General features: G+C 35.0%; 1 protein-coding gene across 11 annotated transcripts in view; it reads left to right on the plus strand.

The window, feature by feature from the left end:
* USP45 (ubiquitin specific peptidase 45) overlaps positions 1-26,426 on the plus strand; it is a 70,534-nt gene that overhangs the window by 38,486 nt on the left and 5,622 nt on the right. For 5 of the 11 annotated variants that reach the window (XM_059941519.1, XM_059941523.1, XM_059941520.1 and 2 more), the window contains 8 exons: positions 4,270-4,357; positions 13,494-13,575; positions 15,461-15,552; positions 17,040-17,096; positions 17,755-17,898; positions 19,212-19,884; positions 21,500-21,597; positions 25,002-25,088. In XM_059941519.1, coding sequence (XP_059797502.1) covers positions 4,270-4,357; positions 13,494-13,575; positions 15,461-15,552; positions 17,040-17,096; positions 17,755-17,898; positions 19,212-19,884; positions 21,500-21,597; positions 25,002-25,088 — 1,321 coding nt within the window. Of the gene's footprint in view, positions 1-4,269; positions 4,363-5,856; positions 6,689-13,493; positions 13,576-13,644; positions 13,753-15,460; positions 15,553-17,039; positions 17,097-17,754; positions 17,899-19,166; positions 19,885-21,499; positions 21,598-25,001; positions 25,089-26,426 lie in introns of those variants that run through there. The other 6 variants (XM_059941524.1, XM_059941525.1, XM_059941526.1 and 3 more) reach the window with 6 other exon arrangements.

Consider the following 26,426-nt stretch of genomic DNA (forward strand, 5'->3'; position numbering starts at 1 on the left):
GTAATTATTTTGAGATTTTTCCATGTTGTATGTATACATGGATTGATTTTTGAAAGTTGAACCAATCTCTTGAAGTTTCTGTTATTATGGTGATTGTCAGACACTTTGACCACTTGTGATGAATTGTTGGGAGCAAGTTCTTTAGCTTTCCTCTGGCTTTTTTTTCCCCTTCAGTATCTTATTTTGCAATAGTTTTAAGACTCACAAAAAGTTACTAGAAGAGTACAGAGTTCTTGTGTACCCTGCATCCAGCTTCCATCAGTGATAATATATGATAGCAGTGTATTGTCAAAAACAGGGAATTGACATTAACATAGTATTATCAACTCTGGTATAGATCTTATTTGGGTGTCACTAGTTTTTACATGAACTCTTCCCTGAAAGGTTCAGAGATGCTGTAGACTGATTCTTTTTTTTTCTTTCTTTCTTTTTTTTTTTTTTTAAATTTATTTATTATTTATTTTTGGCTGTGTTGGGTCTTCGTTTCTGTGCGAGGGCTTTCTCTAGATGCGGCAAGCGGGGGCCGCTCTTCATTGCGATGCGCGGGCCTCTCACTATTGTGGCCTCTCTTGTTGCGGAGCACAGGCTCCAGACGTGCAGGCTCAGTAGTTGTGGCTCACGGGCCTAGTTGCTCCGCGGCATGTGGGATCTTCCCAGACCAGGGCTTGAACCCGTGTCCCCTGCATTGGCAGGCAGATTCTCAACCACTGCGCCACCAGGGAAACCCTGTAGACTGATTCTATGTCTCCATTCTCATTCACGCCCATTTAAAAAAAAAATTTATTTATTTATTTTGTTGCGTTGGGTCTTAATGGCTGCAGGCGGGCTCCTTAGTTGAGGCTCGAGGGCTCCTTAGTTATGGCATGCAGACTCTTAGTTGCGGCATGCATGTGAGATCTAGTTCCCGGACCAGGGGTCAAACCCAGGCTCACTGCATTGGGAACTCGGAGTCTTAACTACTGTGCCACCAGGGAAGTCCCTCATTCACGCCCACCTTTTTGCTTCCTTTATTACTTCATGTTGCTAACTAATATTGATGTGCTGAGCTTTCTTTGGGTTTTGTCCATGAAGAAATTACATACATATATATATTCCTAGTTTTGTGATATTCTGTGGTGTGTCATGTACCTTAAGGATGCCATCAAAGTCTCAAGATAAGTTGAAAGTTCAGGGACTTCCCTGGCAGTCCAGTGGTTAAGACTCCTCGCTTCCACTGCAGGGGGCACGGGTTCAGTCCCTGGTTGGCCTGGTTGGGAACTAAGATCCTGATTGCATGGCGGCACAGCCAAAAAAAAAAAGATGAAAGTTCAGTATGCTATAGTATTCTGGGTATGTTCTTCAGTATTATCTTCTAATTTACTAATTTACCCTTCAACTGTGTATAGTTTAGAGTTTATCCTATTTTTTGTATTTTTATATCTGTAGTTTTATTTCCTTATTTCTAATATTTCAATTTGCTATCTTATATCTACATGTTCTTATTTAAATTTTTTTCTATTTTTTGTAGTATCTGGGCTTTTATTGGCAGTTATGCCTTTATTTTATGTTTTTGGACATTCTCAACATATTTATGGCAACATCTTTGGGACAGTTCTATAAAATTTATTTGGAGTGAAGTAAATTCATTTCAGTTGTTTCTAACATTAGATTTTTTTATGTGTTTTATAGTACTGGATTGTAGCCTTCTTTGGAGTGAATTTTTTGTTTTTCCGCTCCTGTCTTCAACTCCTTTGCTTTCTCCCATCCCCTCCCTTCCTCATATCCACCTCCTCTTCCTGCCTAAAAATTTTAAATTTTATGATAGCCTCACCCCTTCCCTCCAGGCTGGCCTTGGAGATCCAGCTCTCTTAATGATTCGCTTACCATGCTGCCCTGGTTAGCAGATGGGAGAAGAGTCTGTAGAAGGCTTGGCTCAGGTTCAGGTCCCTAGGCTGTGTCTGTGTTCTGTTGTAGCCTTAGGTAACACTTGCCTAAGGGCTTCCTTTCAGGCTCTTGGTAAGATCAACCATCCTTAAACAATGATCCTGGCTCTGGTCTCTGTCTGAAGTACTTTTCGTTTTCTTTACACTTCAGGGCTGAGCTCTTTCAGGCCTAGAGCCTGTCAAGTCTGTTTTTCAGTCTGCCTACAATTTCGTGTTCTAATATTTTTGTTCTGTGAGATTTTTTTGTATTGAATCCCACTTAAGCCTTTTTTGTTTGTTTGTTTTCTCCTTTTATATTTTGTTACGTTTGGAGCAGAGAGAGTTTTTGGATTATGAACAGACTGATTCATCTGCACCCAGAAGACATCTCCATGAAGTCTCTCGTTTTAAATTTCTTTGTCTTGGCAGTCTGTTCCTGTTTTATGAGTGTGTATACATTTTCCTCTTAGAATATGAGATTTCTGAAAGTTCTCAACTCTTTCCCACAGTAACACTTTTACTAAGGCACAGTTCCTGTGAATGTTTAGAGTTTCCCTTGTTTTGAATAGGGTGAATTTTTTCATATATTTAGTGATTTTTCTATTTTTATCCTTTAAGTTTGAAGGTATCTTTTGGTATTTATTGGTAGCTCAGATAGGCTCCATTAGAGATTCTGTAAGTCATCATATGATTTGTTCCCCAGCCCTAAATAAAAGAAGAAAGAAAAAAATCTAGGTTTATTAAATTTTCTTCAGTGGTTTAGAAGGCAGTAAGTGCTTTGAGCATGGTTGAGATGGAGCTATAGGTAGAGACACGGTAGAGACAGTTTCTCCTTTGTTTGGGAACTATTTCTTCCTGTGTGTCTACTTCGAAAGCCATAAACTGTCTCCTACCTGCCACCTGGCTGGTGAGGCTCTCTGAAGGATCCCCATTTCCCCTCCCAGTCTTCTTCCACTTCACAGACCTTTCCTGATACCTACAGCCTAAGTGTAGTGTCATGCAATTTCCGCCTTTATGAATTCCAGCTGGGGAGGCCCTAAGGGGGTTGGAATTTGTATCCATCTTGGTTTCTGTCCTCACCTCTGATCTAGGAGGTGGGCACTATCCACCACACGCAGAAAGGGAAGCCCACCAAGGGAGTAAGTGAAAGTGTTCTCTACATCATGCTGCTATTTGCTACTTCTTAGCAAGAGTGAGTAACTGAAATGATGGTTCCTGTTTCAGGCTAGATTCGCTAGTAGTTCAGAGAGTGTTTTAGCACCAGGGACTCACACTAGTACATTACTAGGATGAATATTCATCATGAGATAATGAGGAATAATGCTTAAAGTACTGGACTCAAGAATCAGAAGACCTGGATTTATGTCAGTGGCACTCAACTTGTTCTTCAGTTTTGTCAAGTGTAAAACGGAGTTCGTATTACAGTTGTCCCTTGGTATCCACAGGGGATTGGTCCCAGGACCCCCGAGGATACCAAACTCCATGGATGCTCAAGTCCCTTATATAAAATGGCAGAGTATGTACTTATGAATTCCTTAAAGGCATTGTTGTGTACATCAAATGAAATATGTGGTAATATTAGACCACATAATAAGGGAATGGTAATAATAAGACCATTGTAAACTTGTACTACCATGAGATAGTTTTACTATTTTGTGTTATTTTGACAAAATTCTTTCTTCATCTTAGCTCAGAGCACTTTTTAAATTTAGTAATTGTTTGCATTTAAGGCAAAAATATTCATTTTAGCATTGAGTTAATTGCAGTAAATATTACTTTTTAAAGTTACTGAAATCAGCTAAACATTTGCTGTGCTGATTTCTCCATGAATAACCCCTTATCCTTTTATTTAGTTAATACACAGGAAATCTGATTGTCAAATTCATAAAATGAAAACCTTCATAGAGATAACAGTTTATAGTTTTTTATATTAATATAAATAATCTCTTGCTTTTCTTTTGGTTATATAAGGTAGGAAGGTAATAGATCACAGTAGCTTGGGTTTGAATACTGTTTTTTTACCTGCTGTGTGACCTTGCAAATTAAATAGTCCCTCTGAACCCTCTTATATAAGCTAAAGAAAATAGTACATTCCAAGCTTGTTTCAGGATTATGTGAAGCTTAACATATGTACTGTACTTGGCATGTAGTAGTTGCTTAATAAGTGTTTAGCCATCTTATTCTCAGTGTACTGAAGATCTCATCCTAATTGGAACAGTAATCACATTTTGTCTTTCTATTTATAGAAAAAGGAGTAAATTAAATCTTAGAATATATGTTATTTCAAGGTGATTTTAAATAATAATAATATATTGTTGATAAAATGATTGTTCTTTTTTTTCTTTCCTGTTTTGTTTTTAAACCATAGGGCCCCTGGATTTAAAAGTTTTCAACAACAGGACAGTCAGGAGCTTCTTCATTATCTGCTCGATGCAGTGAGGACAGAAGAAACAAAGGTCAGGTTTGTGTTTATCACATATTCTCTTAAGAAGAGGGTACAAAGCTGAAGGAATTTTTACCAAAATTTTAATGTATGGTTGAGAGTAATTTGACTTTTTAAAAAACTTCTATTTACTCTTCTCTTCCCCCCACTTTTTTGCCCCTTCTACCAGAAGATTATTTTTTCACTCTTTCACAACTCTGTTACCCTTTATTAGTTAATGCCCTTTGGCTATAAATAACAGAAATTAATTAATACTAGCTTAAATAAAGAAAAGGGAATCTAATAATCCAAATAAAGGGGGATATAGGACAGGAAGGTTCTCAGGAATCCGGAAAGTATTCTCCTTTTTCCCCCAGTTTCTCTGGCTCTATAGATTTTCTTTACCCATCTCTCTGCGGACAGAGTAGTTTCTCTGCTTCCCTGTCTGAATGGTAGCACCTGACCACCATGGCTTGCTGCTTGTGAATCCCAATTCTAAATTCCCAAAAGAGAGAAGTCCCATTATCCCACGTTGGTTTGCAGTCCACTCAGGAACCAGGAAATTGGGGTCCCAGCCTCCTGGATCAGGGACTGTTTCTGAGTAAAAAAGGACTGGTTAGATTTCTGAAACAGGGTTTATTGTAATCCTGTCCCTTAATTGATTGGCTGTTGGTTGACTTTAATATTAAATTAGTTATATTCACCTTTTTTGGTGGGGTCCTATGCAAATAGGATACAATTTTTCAGAGAAAATACAAGATATTAAAGATGCAAGATATCAAATACACGGCACATATCCTCCACTTCCTCCCTTTCTCTCTCATAGCAGACCCTGCTAATCATTCATAACAGTTCCACTGAGTCAGGGTTCAGTCTCAGAATCATTCTCAACATAGCACCCTGGGCAGCCCCTGCCGATCATAATTGTTAATAACAGGTGAAATCCTGTTTTCTGTTCAAGGTGAATACCCTTCTTAATCTAAATATTAATACGGTAGTAGAGCAACCAGGTGAAAATGAAGTGCTGATATGTTTGTGGTAGGTGTTTACTATGTTACTAGGCAGGGCGGACCCTCCTTTTTTTTAAAAAAAAAAATTCTACTTTGTTTGAATTGTACATAACATTGTAGTGTTTCTTTACTCCTAATGGCCAGTTTTCAGTGAAGAGAGAGTTATGGTTCTAATATTTTTTCGTAAATTATTTTAAAGAATGAGTTAATTACACCCTCCTGCTACCAAACAGTGTATATTACAATCCTATCCTTAACTGGCTGTTGTTAGACTTTCATATTAAATTAGTTGAATTCAACTTCTGAAGGTGTCACTCCCTTTCTGCCATCTATTTTTATGTATTTTGATTATGAACCCTACTACCTTCTATTTAGATTTACGTCTATCATCTCTCTTAGGCTGTGCTCTCCTCAAGGAATGGTATCCCATGTGCCTTGCACACAGTAGTGCTCAGTGATTGTTTGTTGAATATGTTGTCTGTGCTTACCCCCCACCCCACGCCCTTTTTTTTTTGTTGGCCAGGCCTCATGGCTTGTTGGATCTTCGTTCCCAGACCAGAGATCAAACCTGTGCCCCTGGCAGTGAAAGCACCGAGTCCTAACCACTGGACCACCAGGGAATTCCCTGTGCTTACCCTTTAAATGGACAGTATTTCTTGAGAATTTGAATTGGGAAGAAAACAAAGTCTCTTAAATGAGTTATACTAGCTAGTTACTTGGGGATTTGCAGTTACTTTGAATATGTTATAATTTGAATAAACTGTTAAATTGACAGGGTAATTCTGCGTTATGTTTTACCTGTACTTTGTTTTGAAAAAAGTCAGTAAAGAGATTTGTAATTAGTTAAGTTTTGGGACATTAACACAATCCCCCTGAGCTAATGTTTGATCACATTTTCTTAGATCTAGAAACTGATATCAAGAATGGAGATTCAAACTTAAGTCTTTCTGACCTCCAAACTAATTATCTAATTTTATCCAATACTGCTTATTAAAGTTTAATTTTAATGCTTGGTCATTAGTGACTAGTATAAATAACCCATTTTTTAAGCTTGCTATTTAAAATTTAACCATAATTATTTCACTATTTGAAAAAAGTTAACTCTGATTTAATAACTATGATACATTGATACTCTTATTGAAGGGGTTGATACAAGGTAGCAAGGTGGAAAGAGATGCTCTGTCTTTGTGTTATGAGTAGTAAATGCATTTATGACCTTCTGAGCCTATAGATGACATAGTAGTTACTTTAGGATTAATTCAAACCATCAGTTGCTAGAATAATTTTTTTCCCCTATGATTTGCAGGATACATTTGCTACATGGTGGTCATGTATCATTGTAAATGGAATTAAAAGTCACTCTTTACAATGTTTTTCTCTGTTTATATTACAAATAAAACAATAAAATCTATCCCTATAATTTTTTTTCTGTTTTACTTTTATTACTTGATGGCATTCTTTGTTACAATTAAATTATTCTTTTGTCATGATGATGCATTATGATGATTCACAGTATCTTGAAAACTCAGGCAGTACAGCAGGAAACACTGGTTTCTGAAAGCTCTTATCTTTCTTCCTTTATTTGAGGGTTTTAGATGGTGTGGCAGAATTAAAATGTCAAGTCTGTGGATCTATTCAGTCTCGTAAGCAAGGACAGTCGTGCCAGTCAGTTACAGTGAGTACGCAAGCAAGAGCTGCATTGTCTGGCCTGGGAACTCCGCAGCTGTTAATCGGGCAGCTGTTGTAGTTTGTCTCTGCCATGTGTTTTTTGATTGAAGGAAGGCTACAGCGGTATGTCTGCCACCAGACTCTTCTAGTGATGATTAAAAACTACTGACCTCTTTTCATATTGTTTCATTAGGGTCTTTTTCTTATGACTCTGAAGTTGAGGAATATAACTCGCTCTTGTTGAGTAGAGAGCTAAAGGGATCATTTGTGCAAAAATTCTAAATTTTTTATGTGTGAAATAAAATCAAATTCACAATAAGAACTTCTTTTATAGGCAGTCTTTTTACCTTAGAAATACATGCTTCTTCACTTTTTTCCTTTTAATTTGAGCTATCTCTAAATTAATTATAATTACATTTGCATTATCAAAGATATATCGCTTTAATACGTTACTGGGTAAGATTATTTTAAAGGTAGAATATCTCAGCTAACTTAAATTATGAGTGTTTGCATTATTTTTGAAAGAAGTTTAACATGAAGATTTGAACTAGTCGAACATGGGTACTGCTAAATGATTAATGTGCCGTGGTTGTTAGTCACTCCCTAACCAAAGTCTTTTTTTTTTTTTTTTTAAACCTAAATGGTTCAAAGCGCAACAATGAAAGGTTGGAGGTGGACCTAAGCCTATTTATTTTATTCAGCTTGATGAACTACCTATTAACTAACTCTTTAGCAGTTTAGAGCAGAGAATATAAATTTGTGGCGAGGATAAAATAAAAAAACAAAAGTCTAATAGTTTAAAAGTCAATAATTTAAACAGCTTAATTGTTTTTACTCTTTTTTAAAAGTGTGATATCATAGCTTACATTTTACAGTATGGTAAAGGCTCATTAAATTCTATTGAAAGTCGTCTGAATGTTCAAAATTGTAGAATAAATTTACAGACTTCTAAGTTGAATTAGAGGCTTTATCTTTAGTGGCTGGAGAGGCTTTTTACGGTTATATTAAATATTTATAGGTGAACATGGGTATTTATTGGCATCTTTCATTTAAGTCCATTAAAAGTTTCTCTTACATGGAATTCACACCATTCTAATTTTCATATTTTAGTTTAATAAGTTCTCTTTTCAAGGTATAAAAGTCAAGTTTAGCTTAGACAATATCAAAATTATATAAATTTTCAAGTTTATTGAGTCTGAATTGGAGATTATTTCAGTATTTAATAGCTTCTGGGACACATTATTTCAGTTTCCTTCACATATAAGTATATTTCAGGAGAGTGTGACATGGTATGGATTGCTGTATGTTCACTTTTATACCCTACATTGTATATATGTAAGGTATACATTGCATTAACTTTCAAAATAACACTTGAAGAGAATAGTGAGCCGTTTTACGAAATAAAATGTGCTGATCATAGGCTAGTTAACAAACAAAACTCACTTTCATAATTATTGGGGGAGGGTGTTAAAAACTTATTGTAAAACATATCACACATACAGAAGAATGTGTACCAATATACATATGGTTTAAAGCATAATATTATTATAAATATTATTAGCACTTCTCCCTACCACCACCCCCAGAGTTATAAAAAAAAAAAGAAAAAGAATGTTATTAGTACCATGAAAACTACCTACTTCTTTTTTTCAAATACTTCTTCCTCATCAGAGGCAACCACTATTTTGACTTTTACAGAAATCATTCCCTTGCTTTTTCTTATAGTTTTTGAGAGCTACCTCTGTATGCTTAAATAATATATTGTTTAGTTTTATAAAACTGGGTAGCAAGCACAAACCTATTGCCATTATTGGATGAAGCTTCCCCCCAAAAAGATGAGAGAATCTCTGGAACATAGTCTGGCTTTGGCTTCCCAGAGTTTACAAGAGCTCTTTCTGGGGAAGTCAGTAGGCCAGATCATGAATGTGTTCTGAGCCATGCCTGTCAAAGTCAATTGGCAGAGGTGTAGAAGAGACCAGGTACTAGCTCTCTGATCCCAAAAGGTTGGAGACTGCTCTGTATTGTATTTTCTGCTTCTGAGTTCATCATGGCCCACATCAGGGCTGTCAGGAATAGGCCCGAGCAGAACAGTTCTGAGGGGTAATGTGTATCCTCTGCTGATCCAGGCAGCAGGGCACGGAGGGGAGAATAACATTAGCAGCTCATTCCCTGTATGTTCTGTTCTCAGATTAAAAACATGGTAGAATGGCAGAAGAGATCTTGGTGTCGACAATACGTCCATATCCTAAGTGTCACTGCTGCAATCTGGATTGGTTGCCTCCCACATTAGATGTGTAGGCATCATTCTGGAATTCTTCCTCACTGTGCTCCTGAAAATTCCCTTTGCCTCTCTTATGTGTTGGCCCTGCTGTTGCCTGTAAACCACATTATTGTCTTTCTTGGTTTATGCTCTCATTTGGTGGTGTATATATACATATATATATGTATATATATGTATATATACACACATATATGCATATTTTTTCCTTTCTTTTTTCAAAAAGTGACATTTACTATATATGCCCCTGCCTTTTTATCAGGTAGGATATTGTAGCAATCTTTCCATATCAGAAAATAGGAAGTGTCTTTTTTTTTTTTTTTTTAACCAATTCCTTTTTAACCAATTCTAACCGTTTCCTTATCAATTATCGCTTATATGTTGTTTCCAGTATTTTTGCTTTTATGAACAATGCTATGATGAATAATGTATATATGTTATTTTGCATGTGTGTAAGTATATCTGTATAAATATAGAAATGAGATTGCATGCATGTGGAATTTTGATAGCTATTACCAAATTGTCCTCCGTAGGCATACAGTTTTCACTCTAGCCACAACATAACATATATGGAGAGTGTTTTCCAATAACCTCACCAAAATACTGTTGTATCAAACTTTAAAATTTTTGCCAATCCGATAGGTAGAAAATGGTATCTCAGGGTAATTTTAGTGTACATGTCTCTCTTTTTGAACAAAGCTGAATATCTTTTCATCTGTTATTTTTTTGCCCATTTTTCTACTGGGTTTTGATCCTTTTCTGATTTCTAAAAGCTTTTTGTGTACTAGGGAGGGAATATGTTTCCAAGTTTGTCATTCGTGTTTTGATTTTGCTTATAATGTGGCAGTAGCTTTTTTTTAAATGTAAAGCTTAAAATTTTTTTTTTGAATTTAAAAATCTTTTTTAAAGTTTTTATTTTTTTATGGCTTCTGGCTATTGAGTCATAGTTAAAAAGGCATTCCCACTCCAAGATTATAAAGGAGTTTTCCCATGTTTTCTTCTTTATGATTAATTTTTAAATCTAAATCTTGATCCATTGAAATTTATCCTTTTCCATGATATTTCCTTTTTTCCCATTTGGCTATCCTATCCAAACGGTATAGTATGCTTTTCCTACTAAATTGGTCACAACCTAATTATACTAATTTTTCATATGCCTTTGGGTTTATTTCTCAACTTCCCCTTGTTTCTGTTTGCCTATATGTTTGAATACTAGAGTCATACTTTCAATTATGAACATTTTAATGCATTTAGTAAATCTAGTAGGACCAGTCAACTCTTACTACACTTTCCCCTCCTCCCCATAGTTTTCATTGCTATTCTTATTTATTTTTCCATATCTAGTTTAGAACCGATCTCTCCCTTCAACCTCTCACATTAAAACAAAACACAACAAAACCCTAAACCTCATACATACTATTGCCATTTTCACTGGAATTGTGTTAAATGAATAAATTGGGCGGGGAGTGGGGGAGGTGGGGAAATTGAAATGTTAGTAATGGTAGGACCTGTCCAGGAATACGGTGTGTCTTTCAATTTGATCAAGTTTTCTTTTGTCTCTTTCAGAAGTGTTTTGAAGTTTTCCTCATTCAGATCTTACACATTTGTTTAGTTTATTCCTAGTTATTTTCTTTTTAGTTGCTATTATAAATGGGTTATTTTCTTCTGTATCTTCTTTTTTGTTGTTTTTTTTTGTTCTTTTAGAATTTTATTTATTTATTTTTATACAGCAGGTTCTTATTAGTTATCTATTTTATACACATCAGTGTGTATACATGTCAATCCCAATCTCCCAATTCATCCCACCACCACCACCACACCCCCCACTTTCCCCCCTTGGTGTCCATACGTTTGTTCTCTATGTCTGTGTCTCTATTTCTGCCTTGCAAACCAGTTCATCTGTACCATTTTTCTAGATTCCACATATATGCATTAGTATATAATATTTGTTTTTCTTTCTGACTTACTTCACTCTGTATGACAGTCTCTAGGTCCATCTTCTATATCTTCTAACTGGCTTTTGTTTGTGTGTGTGAAGGCAATTTACTTCATTATATTTATATACTCCATATTAAATTCTCTTATTATTATTATAGTAGTATTTTATTTCATTTGGTTCTTTTGGCTTTTCCAAGTAAAAAGTCATATCATCTGCAAATAATTTTATCTCCTTTATATTTTATACCTCTGACATTTATTTTTCTATCAAATGCATCAACTAAAACATTAGTGGTAAATAATAGTAGTGAATAGGGAATATCAAGGGATTTGATCTTATAATTTTTTTCTCAGTGTATATGATGGCTTATATTAATAGATTTCCCTAGTATCCCTGCATTACTAGAATAAAAGCCTCTTGGTCATACTGTACTGTTCTTTTAATGTGCTGCTGTATTCTGTTGCTGATATTTTATTTAGAATTTTTTCATGAGTGATATTGATATGTGTGTGTACACTCTGTCAGCTCTGGTACCAATATTATGCTTTATGAAGATAATTTGGAAGTTTCCCTTTCTCTGTGCCCTGGAACATGGGTTTAGTGACATTCCTCTGTGAAATTGTTAGGACCTGGAGCTTTTTGTAGGTAGTACTTAATTCAGTGACTTTAACAGTATTCTTTTTTTTCCCTCCCTTTGAAAGCTGGAAAATTTTCTGTCTCTTCTGGGTTTAATTTCTCGGAAAATTATCTATTTTTTTTCCTGAATTTTCAAATGTAATTGCGTGAGAGTTGAGCAAAGTGGTCTCTCACGATTACTTACAAAGTCTTTAATTTTGTTATTGATTTCCCTTTTTCGTGATGTGTGATGTTGGGCTTTTCATCCTTATCTTGATTTAGATTAGTTGGTAGGTTTATTTATCCCTGCTACTCAAAGAGTCAGCTTTCGATTCATTTATTCTCTTCAATTTCTACTTTTATCTTGTTTAACTCTTTCCTTATACTTTTGTTTGGCTTGATGTCCTTTTCTAAATTTATAAGTTGGCTGCTTAATTCATTTGTTTTTATTCTTTTCAACTGATTTAAATATATAAAGCTGTGAATTTTCTTCTGAACAGTGGAACGTATCTTGGATTCTGATATGCAAAGTTTTATTATTCTCTGGGAAGTCTGCAGTTGGGTTTAATTTCTCTGACATAATAATTTTTTAACAGCAGATTTATGTATCATTTTCACACCAAGAAGTCCAGGTCTAACAGTGGTTTCACATATATGAAAACCTGTGATTAAGACTTTACTTAAAAAATATATTTTGAAGAATAATTAATAAGCTTTCCCCTCACCCCACTGTTAAAATGTGAATTAAAGAAGATTAAATTCATCTACTAAGTAGGACCATAATTAGTATAAAAGATGATAATTTATTAGCTTAAATGTCTTTATTTTTGGAATATATATAGTTTTATTCTGAGAGTTTTTTGTGAGGTTGGATCTTTCCTAAAACACATGCAAGAGATGTGGAACCATAAACCTTATCATTTACTAAAACCTGCTAATGACTTTAACACATGATTGTTACTGACAACTAAATTCAAATAAAACAACAATTAAGATTTGGGATCGTCTTCTTGCTGTGGAGAATATTCTGGACTTTAGTCATCTATGTATATAAGTAAAATAATCTACATGGAGGTCATAGTGACCAGTTTAATAGCTTCTTATATATTTATATTAAGATTTTATTCATAGGTAAGAAATTTCCTGTGGTCTATTTGTTACTTTTTGTCCTAATTAAGGAGTAAATCATTTTAGGGACAGAGTGGGGGAGAGGGAGGGAGGGGGCAGGAGACGGGGAGAGATGGGGGAGAGAAGGGAAAACGAGAACTTACTCTAAACCTATAAGCAAAATGAGACTAGGCTGCTTGCTTTTTGTCGACTGAGGAAAATTCTTTAAACCCAAGAGAGAACCTAAACTTGGGAATCTTGACTTTTGTTTGGGGGAGAATTTGGCATTAGAGCATTATTCATTAATGGAATTTTAGAACTAGAAGAAAGGACATATTTAATTTTTAAAAAAATTCAGTCATTTTATTTTACAGACTAGGGAACTGAGATCCACTGTACCTTGCTGTCTGAAAGTCCTCCTCTTATTAAGAGGATGAGGCTTGAGTTGATTGTCCCTAAAACCGGATTCTATTTACAGGAACACAAAATAATGCTTTGAAAGAATATATTCTAGTATAGGTTCTTAATAAATTCTTATTACTTTGTTTTATAGCGAATACAAGCTGGCATTCTCAAAGCATTTAACAACCCAACTACTAAAACTGCTGATGATGAAACTAGAAAAAAAGTCAAAGGTATGTTGACTCTTTCACTATTAAAACTTTTTTCTAGAAGAAAATATTATAAGTTTCTTTTCGGGGCAGGGAGAGGAACTGAGCATTATGTGAACTAATGGCCTTAAAAGGAGGGTGTACTTACTCCTGTGGCTGCAAGGTAAGTCTAATGAGTCATAGAAAGAAAATGTTAGAATCCATGTGAATTTTAAAAAGTAAAACTAATATCAAATATACAGATTGACACTGATGCCCTTAAGTGAAGTATCTTATGGGAGACTTGAAAGGTTGTTGAAAGTAGCAACCTTGCTTAGAAGTTCACTTTTATCATATTGTGTCATTTTGCAGTTGAAGTGTGCTTAGATAGGTGGATTTATGGATATTGTCTAGTCTTAACTAGACAAAATGCTTCAGTGCTCCAAAAATTCCTGCAAGGAAACCATTATTTACAAGAGTACTATTAAATCAAGCATACATGTCTACTTCTAATGTTGACTCTTCATCAGCCAAAATATGAGGCAGAAACAATGATTAACTAATCAAAGATGATCATTTACAGTGATCAGTATTTAAGTGTGGATTTATATCCCATGTTATTAACGATTTACCTTGTCTGGAAAGTATATTCTGCCTTGAGATAGTAACTAGTGGTAATGTGTAGTCATCATTTATAGAAAATGTTTAAAAATATTATTTGTATTTTACTCTTTTTTAACATCTTTTTTTTTGGTAGCATTATGTGTACATACTACACGTCTATAATTTATAAACAAATATACATACATTATGATTGTATATGACAAAACTTTATGTGCAGTTAAAGGTTCAAGATTTTGAAAAATACACTCTCAAGTATACTTGTTCTCTTGTTTTCAGATAGTGCCATCTAGTGCGTGTTTAGAATAACTGCTCATTTTTTCCTTCACTTCTTTCCAGTTTTGTAATCTTAACCTATTTTCAATCCCTTGTACAATTTTTGTGAATGAAACATCTCAGTTTAACATAACTTCTAAATAGTTATCATAATTAATAAATATTTATTGATATAGCCAGATAAAAGTCTGCTCTGTCATTCAGTGCTTCAAGTAACGTTCTGAAATGATTTAAAACGATTGCATGAGATTTGAAGGTAGAGATCCAAAAAGGATAGAAGAGAAGTTTGAAAGAGGAGTGAATAGGTTTTTTAATATGTTTTTCCCCATGGTTTACTGTGGAAAATTTCAAACTTCCATTAGAGAGAATAGTATAATGAAGTCCATGTACCTGTGTGCCCATCACCCTGCTTAAGTTACATTCAATTCATGGTGTATTATGTTTCATCTCTTCTCCCCCAACTACATATTACTTTGAAGCAAATCATAAGCATAATTTTCTTTTATTTATAAATATTTCTCAAAGAGAATAATTTTAACATTTTTATGTAACAGGAGTTACATATATAACTGAGTTATTAATTGCCATGTTAGTTCTTTATCCTATGCAGTGTTTACTTGTCTTTTACTACTCTGTTGTTTCCATAGTTATGGTCCTGGCATCTGTAGTCCTAAATCATAATCTCTTTTCCCATCCCTCTATCTACCTCTAGGATAGGCACAGAGGCTTTAAAGGGTTTAGTGGGAGCAGTTGAGTGTGGTGTCAATAGTGGTTAATACTCTACTTATTTTACTTCTTAAGTTTAAGAACAGTTTGCTATTTCTTTGAGACTACAGTAGTTGATAGTCACATTTTCTCTGTGGAATTGTAAAGGAGAAAGACATTATAGCATCATATAGTGAAATATATTATTAAATATGGTCCTGGATATCTGCCTTATTCAGATCTCTTTTGATTCAATGGGAAAAAAGCCTATTACATTGTTAAGTTAATGGTTGACATGTTTTTTGCATTAAAAGTATTATTTTTACAGCATATGGAAGAGAAGGTGTGAAAATGAACTTCATAGATCGTATCTTTATTGGTGAATTAACTAGCACGGTCATGTGTGAAGAATGTGCAAATGTAGGTACTTTGGAATTCACTTCAACATGGAATAGATTATGGTCACATTGTTTTTATTGTTTTCTTTCACATGTAATCATCAGCAGTCATTTATTTTTATTTGTCACACATGACTACACAGTAGTTTTTAAAAGTCTTTTAAAAATATATCCTTCACTCCTAGAAAATAAACATAATGTATAATTTTTTTTAAGTAACTATGTTATCTAATTTTTCCTCTTGACACACCTGTGAAGTTCATTTAGCCTGTTTTAATATGCTCCAATGTGTTAGCTACTCATTTGGATTGAAAATGAAAGAGAAACTTCTGCAAAGAGAGTAACTATGTTAATATAATTATGCATTGCCCTAAATTGTAATCCCAATAGAAATAATTTAATGTCATAACGTAATTTAGGCTGATCTACTTTTAAAGTTTACATTTATTTGACTTGTTGGAGTTTTTTTTAAGCAGACTTGACACCTTTGAATTTAGTGATAATTTTCATTTTGAATGTTATCTGTACTTTAATAACTTCTTAAAGAATGTATAAATTTTTATAGGTTTCCAATTGCTTGGTAAGGAATATTTCTGAAAGCGTGTGGTGTATAATAGGTTTCAACTTCTGTCAGATTTTAATCATAAAAGAGAGTCTTTATGTCCATCTTCCTGTCCCAGATTATGGAGTACCTTTCCTCTCCAGTTTTATAAAGTCAGAATTATATATTATATTTCCTTCTAGCCTGTCATACTGAAGCACAGAACGTGTCATCATGATATTACGGTTGACCCTTGAACAACGTGGGTTTAAACTGCAAGGACCCACTTATACGCAAATTTTTTTCAATAAATGCTATCAATACTGCAGTACTACACAATCTGCATTTGGTTGAATCTGCAGATGCGGAACCCTGGATACTGAGCACCAACTGTAAAGTTATACTCTGATTTTTGACGGCTGGGTGGGATGGGGATCCGCATCCCTAAGCCCCACCTTGTTCAGTGGTCAAACCCCACTTAAATTTTTAGTATATTCAACGTAGAAGTTGATTTCTTTTTCACAAGCTAGAGAGTATCTTTTAAAATGGAATTATCCTAAAGAATCTACAAAACACAGTCAAGCTCTCTGGCTTTTTTCATGGCTTTTTCTTAACATTTCATATTTTATTTATGTTATGGCCATAATTTCACCAAAAATATGTTTATATCTTCAGTTAATCAGTTTTATTAAACACAGTTTATTTTAAAGTTACTTTAAGTATTACAGGTTAGTCATATTAACAGTATTATAAAGTTCAACTGGGTTGCATTTATTGACGTTTTGGGATATCTTGTTTTGATTAACAATATGTGTTGCTATACCCAATTAAATTACTGTTTGTTCCAGGAACGTTTTTTAACTTAAGATTTTAGTTGCCCAGGAAGTTTGATTTCTTTAAGACTTTACAAAACTACGTTGTCTATATTAGAATTCTAACTGAAGTTCTCAATATCTTTTCTTTTTAAGATCTCCACAGTAAAAGATCCTTTTATTGATATTTCACTTCCTATAATAGAAGAAAGGGTAAGGAGAAAAAAACTTAAGTCTTTTTTGAAGGGCATTTATAAATTCATATATTTAGGCATTTGTTGAGTATATTATCAGATATCTGAGCGTCATTACTTTTTATATACAGTAATTGAGTTTGTACAGTGTACGTGATATTGGAGTTTTTATTTATTTATTTATTTTTGGCTGCATTGGGTCTTTGTTGCTGTGCGTGGGCTTTCTCTAGTTGCAGGGAGCGGGGGCTACTCTTCATTGCAGTGCGCGGGCTTCTCATCGCGGTGGCTTCTCTTGTGGCAGAGCATGGGCTCTAGGTATGCGGGCTTCAGTAGTTGTGGCACACGGGCTCAGTAGTTGTGGCTCGCGGGCTCTAGAGCACAGGCTCAGTAGTTGTGGCACACGGGCTTAGTTGCTCCACGGCATGTGGGATCTTCCTGGATCAGAGCTCGAACCGATGTCCCCTGCACTGGCAGGCGGATTCTCAACCACTGCGCCACCAGGGAAGCCCCTATGATATAGTTCTTATTCTCAAGGAATTTAAACCTTTATGCTTCATATTTTGAGAATTAATGTTTAGGAAATTACATTTCAAACGAATTAGAAATTTTAAAAAGTAGATGATATCCAGAATTTATTTCCTAAAGAAGTTTTGTGTTTTATATATGGTATCTAATAGGTTTCAAAACCTGTACTTTTGGGGAGAATGAGTAAATATAGAAGTTTACAGGACACGGATAATGGTCAATACAGTGGCCCTATTACTATAGAAAATACTCATCAACCTAGAGCCACCAAGAAGCATACTTCATCTAAAGATAAGGTAAGATTATATGCATTTGTGAGGCATCAGTTTTTTAAAACTTTTTATTAATAAAAATTTCAAAAGTAAGGAAGTATGATAAACTCCCATGTACCCATTTCTCAGCGTCATAGTTATCATCTCGCAGCTAACCATGTTTTATCTGTATCTATCCCACATTTTCCTCCTCACCATCCTAGATTATTTTGAAATAAATCCCAAATATATCATATACTTAAATGTATATCTCTAAAAGATGCTTTTTAAAGACATAACCATTGTATCATTACTGTACCTAAAATATTTAAAACTTCTTAATAGCATAAATATCTAGTCATAATTAAAATTTCTGCAGTTGTCTCATAAAATACTTGTTTTTGCTTTTGAAAGCATATTTGAATTTAGGATCTAAAAAAGATCTATAGATCGCCACGTCTTTTAAATGTCTTTTAACCCACAGATTCCACCTTTTGTTTTTCTTTGCAATTTATTTGTTGAAGAAATCATATCATTTTTTTCAGCAGTCTCTCACATTCCCACATCAATAGTGTTTCATTTTGCATGTTATAGTAATTCAGTTTGCATGTTGTGGTAATTCATTTTGCATGCAATAATTCATCTGCATGTTGTTAAGAGGTGCCTCTGTTCCTTTTGTTTCCTCTCTAAGGCAGTTAGAGCTAGAGACCTTATTAGGTTTAAGTTTGATTATTTATTTAATTTTGGGCAAAAAAACTTTTAAGTGGTGGTGTGTATTTCCATCAGGAGGTGCACATCATGTTTGGTGTTTCTCTTTCTGTAATGTTATCAGTCATTGATGACCATTGTCTAGACCCATTATTTCTCTAGGGACATACCTGGTTGATGAATTATGCCGTATACATTTAAAGACATCAATCTGAGTTTGCACTTCATTAAAAAAAAACTTTTTTACATGATATGATTTGTACTAACTTGGCAAATTGATGTATTACCAGATTTAACTTACTCTGTTAGAAGGTCCTTTAAGGGGCAAAACTACAGAGATTATGCAAAGGTTTACACTTGAAAAGCCTCCTTCATAGCACTGTTCTACAAAAGTCCTGTTCCCTCTCCATGAATAGGTAACCATTATTGTCGGTTTCTTAATAAAATAAAATAAAAGTTTATTTTTAAATTAGAGCTTTTTTGTTAGCATATCTTCTATTGATTGTAGTTTGGGTAGATTTAGGAAATGGATTTCAGAGGTACTAGAAATAGTATTTTAGAAATTGTCGAATGTTTAAGTAAGACTTATTGGCATTTATTTTCAGTAAGGTCACAAGATTCTTTTCTCTGAAAACACTATCAACTTACAGAATCAACTAATTCATGGCAGAAAACGTACAAGAAAATTGTCATCTGGAGAAGATAAAGCTGTTGTCATATACCAGAAAAATGAAAACCTTGAAATGAATAGAGACTCTTCATTGTTCGCAAGCGTCGTGAACACTGAGTCGACTCTGACTGAAAGCCCTACCGACGGCAGCGAACAAGAAGCCAGCCTTTCTGGAAGTAGTGTTGGTGCTGACAGTGAGGCGTCAGAGTCCGAAAGCGCTCCGAAGCAGACTTTGTTGTTGAGGTCCAGCAGTGGATACTACGTGCACACAAATGGACACCTTCGCCCTCCGGCAGAGAGCGAACCACTCGCCAAGGAGGGTGACGGTGGTGATGAGGGAGTGGCTGAAGCTATTTCCGAACTTCATTTGAGCAGCACTGTGACTGGAGATAGGGATTTTGACAGAGAAAATCAGCCACTAAACGTTTTGAATAATTTGTGTTTTTCAGAGGGCAGGCATATGGTGTCTCACAGCCCCCAAAATGCTTTTCAGACCCTTTCTCAGAGCTATATAACCACTTCTAAAGAATGTTCAATTCAGTCCTGTCTCTATCAGTTTACATCTATGGAATTACTAATGGGGAACAACAAGCTTCTGTGTGAGAACTGTACTGAAAAGAAACAGAAGTACCCAAAGGAAACCAGTTCTGCAGGTAAATATTTAGCTTAATTTTTTAAAAGTATTCATGGATTATCTGATAAACAGTGACGAGTGGATTATAGATCCCACATAGAGGAGCCTAAGAACCTTGTCTGCATACTTTAGCTGCTTGGAGGCAGGGGTTGTCTTATCATATTTGTACCTCAACACTGAAGACACTGACTGGGCAGAGTAAATTTTCAGTAGATTTTTGTTGAAATAAATTGAAGGACAGGAAGTATCCATCTCTGCCTCGAAAATGCAAATCCACATAATCTTATTTCAGGGAACTAGCTATCTGAAATCTTTCCAGAAAAAATTTCTGTAAAACTTAAAATTACAACACTAGTGAGATTAATGTTCTTCATAAATCCCATCAATCTAGTGTAAAGTCATACCATAAGATATAAATTTGAAGATTTTAAGTAACTGTATGTTATAAAGCTAGCAATTTAATAACTGTGTTTTGTTGACCAGAGAAAAGTAGAAAAGGGAGATATGTCAAGTAAGAAATTTCTGGTGTACCTCTAACCTTGATTAAATGGAGAGAACACTCTGATTACTTAGTGACTAGTTGTTTCAAAATGCAGGTTTTATTATTCAGGTATGATGAGTCTAACAGATAAGGAGACGATTGCCACTGAAAAGATAGTTTATTACTTATAGTTCCCAAGAGGAGGGGGCATGCTAAGCCACGCCACACAGGGCCACAAGGGGAAGCACCAGCGTTGGTCAGGAGACAGAGGGAGCAAGGGGGAAAATGCAGGCAAGAGCCTTTATTGTGGTTTCTAAGGGAAGGAATGGATGCGGCAGGATAGACAGGCTTAGGATTGACTAGTTTTGAAAATTTCAGTGGACTCTGCGGTATAGGGGCTGTCCCTAGCTGGCTCTGGTGTGATTAGGGCAGGTGAATAGTGGCCTAGAGTTATTAGAGCTCAGTAAAGGAGATGGTTGGGGTATGGGCTTTGGATTGGTTGGTTTGCATATGAAAGGCACACTTAAGTTGTTTAGTATCTAGGAATTAGCTAGATCTGGGAAAGGCCCTTTCCAGTGTCAGCAAGGCTCCAGATGTCAAAGCATCAGAATAAAGACATGATTAATACATTAGTAATTAAAGAAATGTCTAGATGGGAGAGGAAGAAATGCCAGCTTATATTAATCCAAGTTAAATATGCAATTGGCCATATTCAAATCCTATCACAAGTCTTTTCTAACAACCTCTTATTGAAATGACCCATCATTCCCATGATAACATGATCTCTTTTCACTGCAATGAGTAATGACCCAGTTTTTTCAACTACAGGTGTGTTTCTGTTGTTTGTTGACTGGTGGGCATTGACATAAGTCACTACTGGTCTATTTGCTTTCCAGTTTCCAAAGTTATGTTGCAAGTGTCACCTCCCCTATTCTTTCTCCTTATAAGTGTGTGCCTTAAAAAAAACTCCCTTTCATATTAGTGGAGTTTTGGGAACGAGTAGAGGCTCCCTGTAATCAGAGGTCTAATTTCTTTTTTAACATTTTTGAAAATGTGGTATGATGCTTCTATTTAAATGTTTACTGTATTATAGGGTAGATAATGTATAAGATGGAAATTTACAAGTAACTTTGTTATCTTGTATTTTATGCAGAAAAGAAAGCAGGAGGGGTTTATACTAATGCCAGGAAGCAATTGCTCATTTCTGCTGTTCCAACTATCCTAATTCTCCATCTTAAAAGATTTCATCAGGTAAATTCCCTTTAGTAGCACTATACAAATTTTCATCATATGTTTTGCAGAGCCCTAAGTCTTGTAAATTACTGTCAAGGATTAGACAGTAATTTATTGAATTTAAAAATTTGTCATATGAGGGACTTCCCTGGTGGTCCAGTGGTTAAGACTCCGTGCTCCCAAGGCAGGGGGCCTGGGTTCCATCCCCGGTCAGGGAACTAAGAGCCCACATGCAGCAACTAAAGATCACACGTGCCGCCACAACAAAGACCTGGTGCAGCCAAATAAATAAATAAATATTTAAAAAAAATTTTTGTCATATAAGATTTATTGCTTTTTCATCCATAATAGCTTACAAGACTTTTCTAAATAAGATTGTTTAATTCACAATATTTGAAGATTTATGTGGTCGGAACCTCAGTGGCATGCGTGTGTGTGTGTGAATGGAAAATAAGATTTATTAAGAACCCTTAGAAGCAGAGAAATAACAAGGTACACATAACTTTCTAAGCTTTCATTCCAATGAGAGGTACTTGGGCTGGGTGTGGTTGGCTGGGACCAATTGCAAAAAGGGCTGCAAGGCAGGCCCCACTCTTGTAGGACTAATGGGAGAGAACCTAAATATAAATGTATCAAGTTTTTATCTAATTGTTTATAGTTTCAATTCAATGCCTTGTCTCTCTGGTTTTTTTTTTTTTGCATTTGATAAAACGATTTTAAAGTTTCTCTGGAAGAAACTTTAATAATTAAAACAGTATGGTCAGAATTGTCAATAAGTAAAATTTGAGTATAATTTAAAGCTCTTTTGTTATGATACAGGATGAATCTCAAATCAGTTGGGAAAGAGGCTAGATTACTCAGTAAAGGACTTAGGAAAGATGGGTGTTTGAAGAAATAAAAATTTAGAGCTTCCTTCTAGACCATATATATCAATACTATTTTCAGATAAATGTTTTTTAATTGTATGAAACAAATTATCAAAAGACTAGAAGAAAACTTGATGAAAATTATTAATCTGACCTCTGTGTGAAAGATTTTCTAAGTATAAAACCCTTGAAAGAAATCTCAAGGGAAGAGATTTGATTATATATATATTTGATTATATATTTGCAACATTTCAGGTGGGCCACAGATGGGCAGGAAGAAATTTTTCTCTATACCCCATCCCTATCCACGGAAATTCGAGTAGGTTCTTGATTTTCTATAGCCAACGTTACAGAAACCCAGTGGAAATGAAATGGCCATGGAGAGCAGAAGCAGATGTATTGAGTCTCATTACATCAGAATGTGAAATAGGTGTATATCTGCAGTGACTCTGTGTGAACGAGATAGGGTCATGCCAGATCTGAGAATGATGTAGCACAGTTATTTTATATTTGGTACTTGCATCCCTTTTAGGAACAACTTACAGAAAGAATTCATGCCCTTAAAGGGAGATTTTTATAGATATCTCGGTCCCTTCTTGTTCTCAGGCTAAATGTAATGTCTGCAAAGCCATGTTCTCATTCTCTGGGACTGTGAATTTTAGGGATTAGATTCTCTAAGCAATGTCTTCGCTTCTAGTTTTTTAGTGTCCCTGAAAACCTGTTTCCCTGTAGTAACTTTAGAGTTGTATATCAGAAACATCCACAACACTGAAAGGCAAATCTCAACGAGATAGAGCTCTTTGTCATAAATATTGCAAATGATTAATATTGTAAATATGTAAAGAGCTCTTAAAGATCAATAAGAAAAATATCAAGACTCTAATAATAAAATGGTAAAGAACATGAATTGACAGTTCATAGAAGAAGTAAAAATTCCAAGAAAGTATGAAAGAAAGGTCCACTCTTTCCAGCAAAACAAATGCAAAATAAAATGACAGTGAGATTCCTTTTTTAGCCTGTCCAAATTGGCAAAGATTATAATAGTGTTGATAGAACTCTCTTCTAATAAGGGGTAATTTCTCAATAGCAAAGTACTGTCTGGGGAGGACACATTGGCCTGAAATGATCTCAGACAATGCTGGTATCAGCTGCTTATAGAGGTCACCTGATGAGAAGAAAGGAGGCAAACAAATTAAATACAGATTAAATAATTATTCCTGACATATAACTTCATAATTTCATGTCTGATATCATGTTAAGACTTCTAAAGATTACTTGAAAATACAAATTGCTATGTGGCTATATTTTGGTCAAAAAATAAGTTTTGTTTTGTTTTTTCTTTTCTTTAAAGGTAAGAAATAGGCAACAGATCTGTAGTAAAAGTTATGTGATTAGTATGCAAATAAAAAGACTAGTCATTGAAGTAAGTCATGAAAGCTTTGCGTAAAAGGTTACATCTGTTAATTTTGTCTACCCAAACATCTCAGATTTAAGTATCTTGTTATTACAAGAGAGTCTATTTCTTTTTTTTTGTCTATAAATTTATTTTATTTTATTTATTTATTTTTGGCTGTGTTGGGTCTTCGTTTCTGTGCGAGGGCTTTCTCTAGTTGCAGAGAGTGGGGCCCACTCTTCATCGCGGTGCGCGGGCCTCTCACCGTCGCGGCCTCTCTTGTGGAGCACAGGCTCCAGATGCGCAGGCTCAGCAGTTGTGGGTCACGAGCCCAGTTGCCCCACGGCATGTGGGATCTTCCCAGACCAGGGCTCGAACCCGTGTCCCCTGCATTGGCAGGCAGATTCTCAACCACTGCGCCACCAGGGAAGCCTGAGAGTCTATTTCTATTTGTGGGTTTCTTATCCAATATCTTTGGTGGTCTATCAGCAAATTTTTATCATTACTTAAATGCAAAGTGTACATTTTTCAAGGCCTGCCTTTGGAAACTAAAAATAGGGAAAGAAATAGAGCTTGCTTAACAATATGAATATTCATTTTGATTTATATAATATGTAATGTTTACTTTTACTGTCAAAATGATTTGAGTGTTCAGGTTTTTTTCTTTTTAACGAATGAATATCACTGAATTTTAGAACTGAAAGGACCTAATCTAATCCATTTATACCCATTTTGTGCCTTGATCTAGATGAGGTTGTCTAGAGTCAGGACAACGGTTAACCAGTCGTTGAGTTAGGCCTAGAACACCAGACTCCTGACTCTTCAGTTGAGTACATTTTTATGATAGCATATGTGTCAGTAGCTGAGCTTCTATCACATTGAATTTATTTTCCCGTAAGTGTTGAAAGGCACAGTGAAAGCGATGATTTTCATATTGTTTGTGGTAAAAATACCCATGTAAATGAATGATCTTTGCAATAACAGTTTATGAAACCTAATTGAGAACTTAGTCATATATCAGTTTTGGACTGTTCATTAGTCATATTTTTATTATATCTATGAAAAAACTTCTAGGATTTCTCTTTTGGTTTTAATTAACAAACGCAATGATCTAGATTAAGTTTGTTACATTAAGAAAAATTTTTTTTGGTTTTTTTTTTGAGGCTGGCTTGAGTCTTCGCAAAGTAAACAGACATGTAGATTTTCCACTGACACTTGACTTAGCACCATTCTGTTCTGCTACTTGTAAGGTATAGTATATTATTAAGATATTTAATTGTCTTGCAAATAACATGCTTCAAAATATCCTATGTATCGTTTATTAGGCCATGTCTTCCAATCTCCCTCCCACCCTCTCTCTCTCTCTCTCTCTCCCCCTCTCCCCCTCCTTCCCTCCCTTTCTTCCTTCCATTCAACATTTAACACACTATCACTTTTGTCTTTTGGGAGATAGAATAAGTTGAAAAGATGCATAAAGCATGAGTGAGACACGATGTTCATGAAGATCAGAGCTGCTTGTAAATGCTACTAGAATCAGATAGCTGCTGAGAGAAGTAAGCAGATTTTGTGCCCTCTCCTGTTCCCTGTGAATGATGTCCTTGACAGTAGTTTTAGCAGTTGAAGAGTTCTTTATCTTCTGTAAATCAATACACTAGTGCATTGTTTTTCATGCCATTTCATGTACACTACTGAGAATAGTGTACTTGTGAACTGAGTATGATACTTTAAAATTACTAATACTTTAATACATAGATATAGAAAGCAAATTGGTTTATAATTGCTCGTACTTGTATGTAAGAACTCTGTAGGTGAAATTGATGACTTTGCTTTCCATGAGGGAACTACACAGTTCCAGGGTAACTAACATGTTGTCCTGCTCACAATTACTGGTTAGCAGTCTAGGATTTGTGGTACATAAACTTACTGAACTTAATACTTTCAATACATTGATCAATCAAAACAAAATATCTTAAATGCAATTTTTCAGTGAATCCAATTCATCTGCTATACTAGCACTGTCAATTATTCACATTCAGTATTCATAGAATTTGATAGTTTGGTAAACAAAATATCTAGCAAGCTCTGTATTAAGTTTACAAAAACATATTTTTTAGAAGTACCTATTATGGAGAATTTCCAACATACACCAACGTAGACAGAACAGTACAATGAACCTCTAGCACGCATCACCTTGCCTCCAGACCTTAGATATATGGCCAGTCCTGCCCCATCCACATGCTCATCTACTTCCTCCTCTTACATTATTTTTTTTTCTCTTATGTTATTTTGAAGCAGGTATCAGACATCATTTCATTCATAAATCTTTTCCTATACGTGTCTCTAAAAGATAAGAATCACCCCCACCTTTTTAAACATAACCACAATACCACTTTCACACTAAAAAAATTAACAATAATTTTTTCATATCATCTAGTGTATATATTTCCAGTTGTCTAATAAATGAAATTTTCAAAATGAATTAGTATCAAAGTAAGGACTACACATCATGATTGAAAAATATCTTTTAGTCCCTTTTAATATACAGTGTCCCTCTCCCATCTCTGCCCCTTGCAATTTATTTGTTGAAG

Source organism: Balaenoptera ricei, chromosome 12 (genome assembly GCF_028023285.1).
Source record: "Balaenoptera ricei isolate mBalRic1 chromosome 12, mBalRic1.hap2, whole genome shotgun sequence".
In the NCBI taxonomy this organism is placed as follows: Eukaryota; Metazoa; Chordata; class Mammalia; order Artiodactyla; family Balaenopteridae; genus Balaenoptera; species Balaenoptera ricei.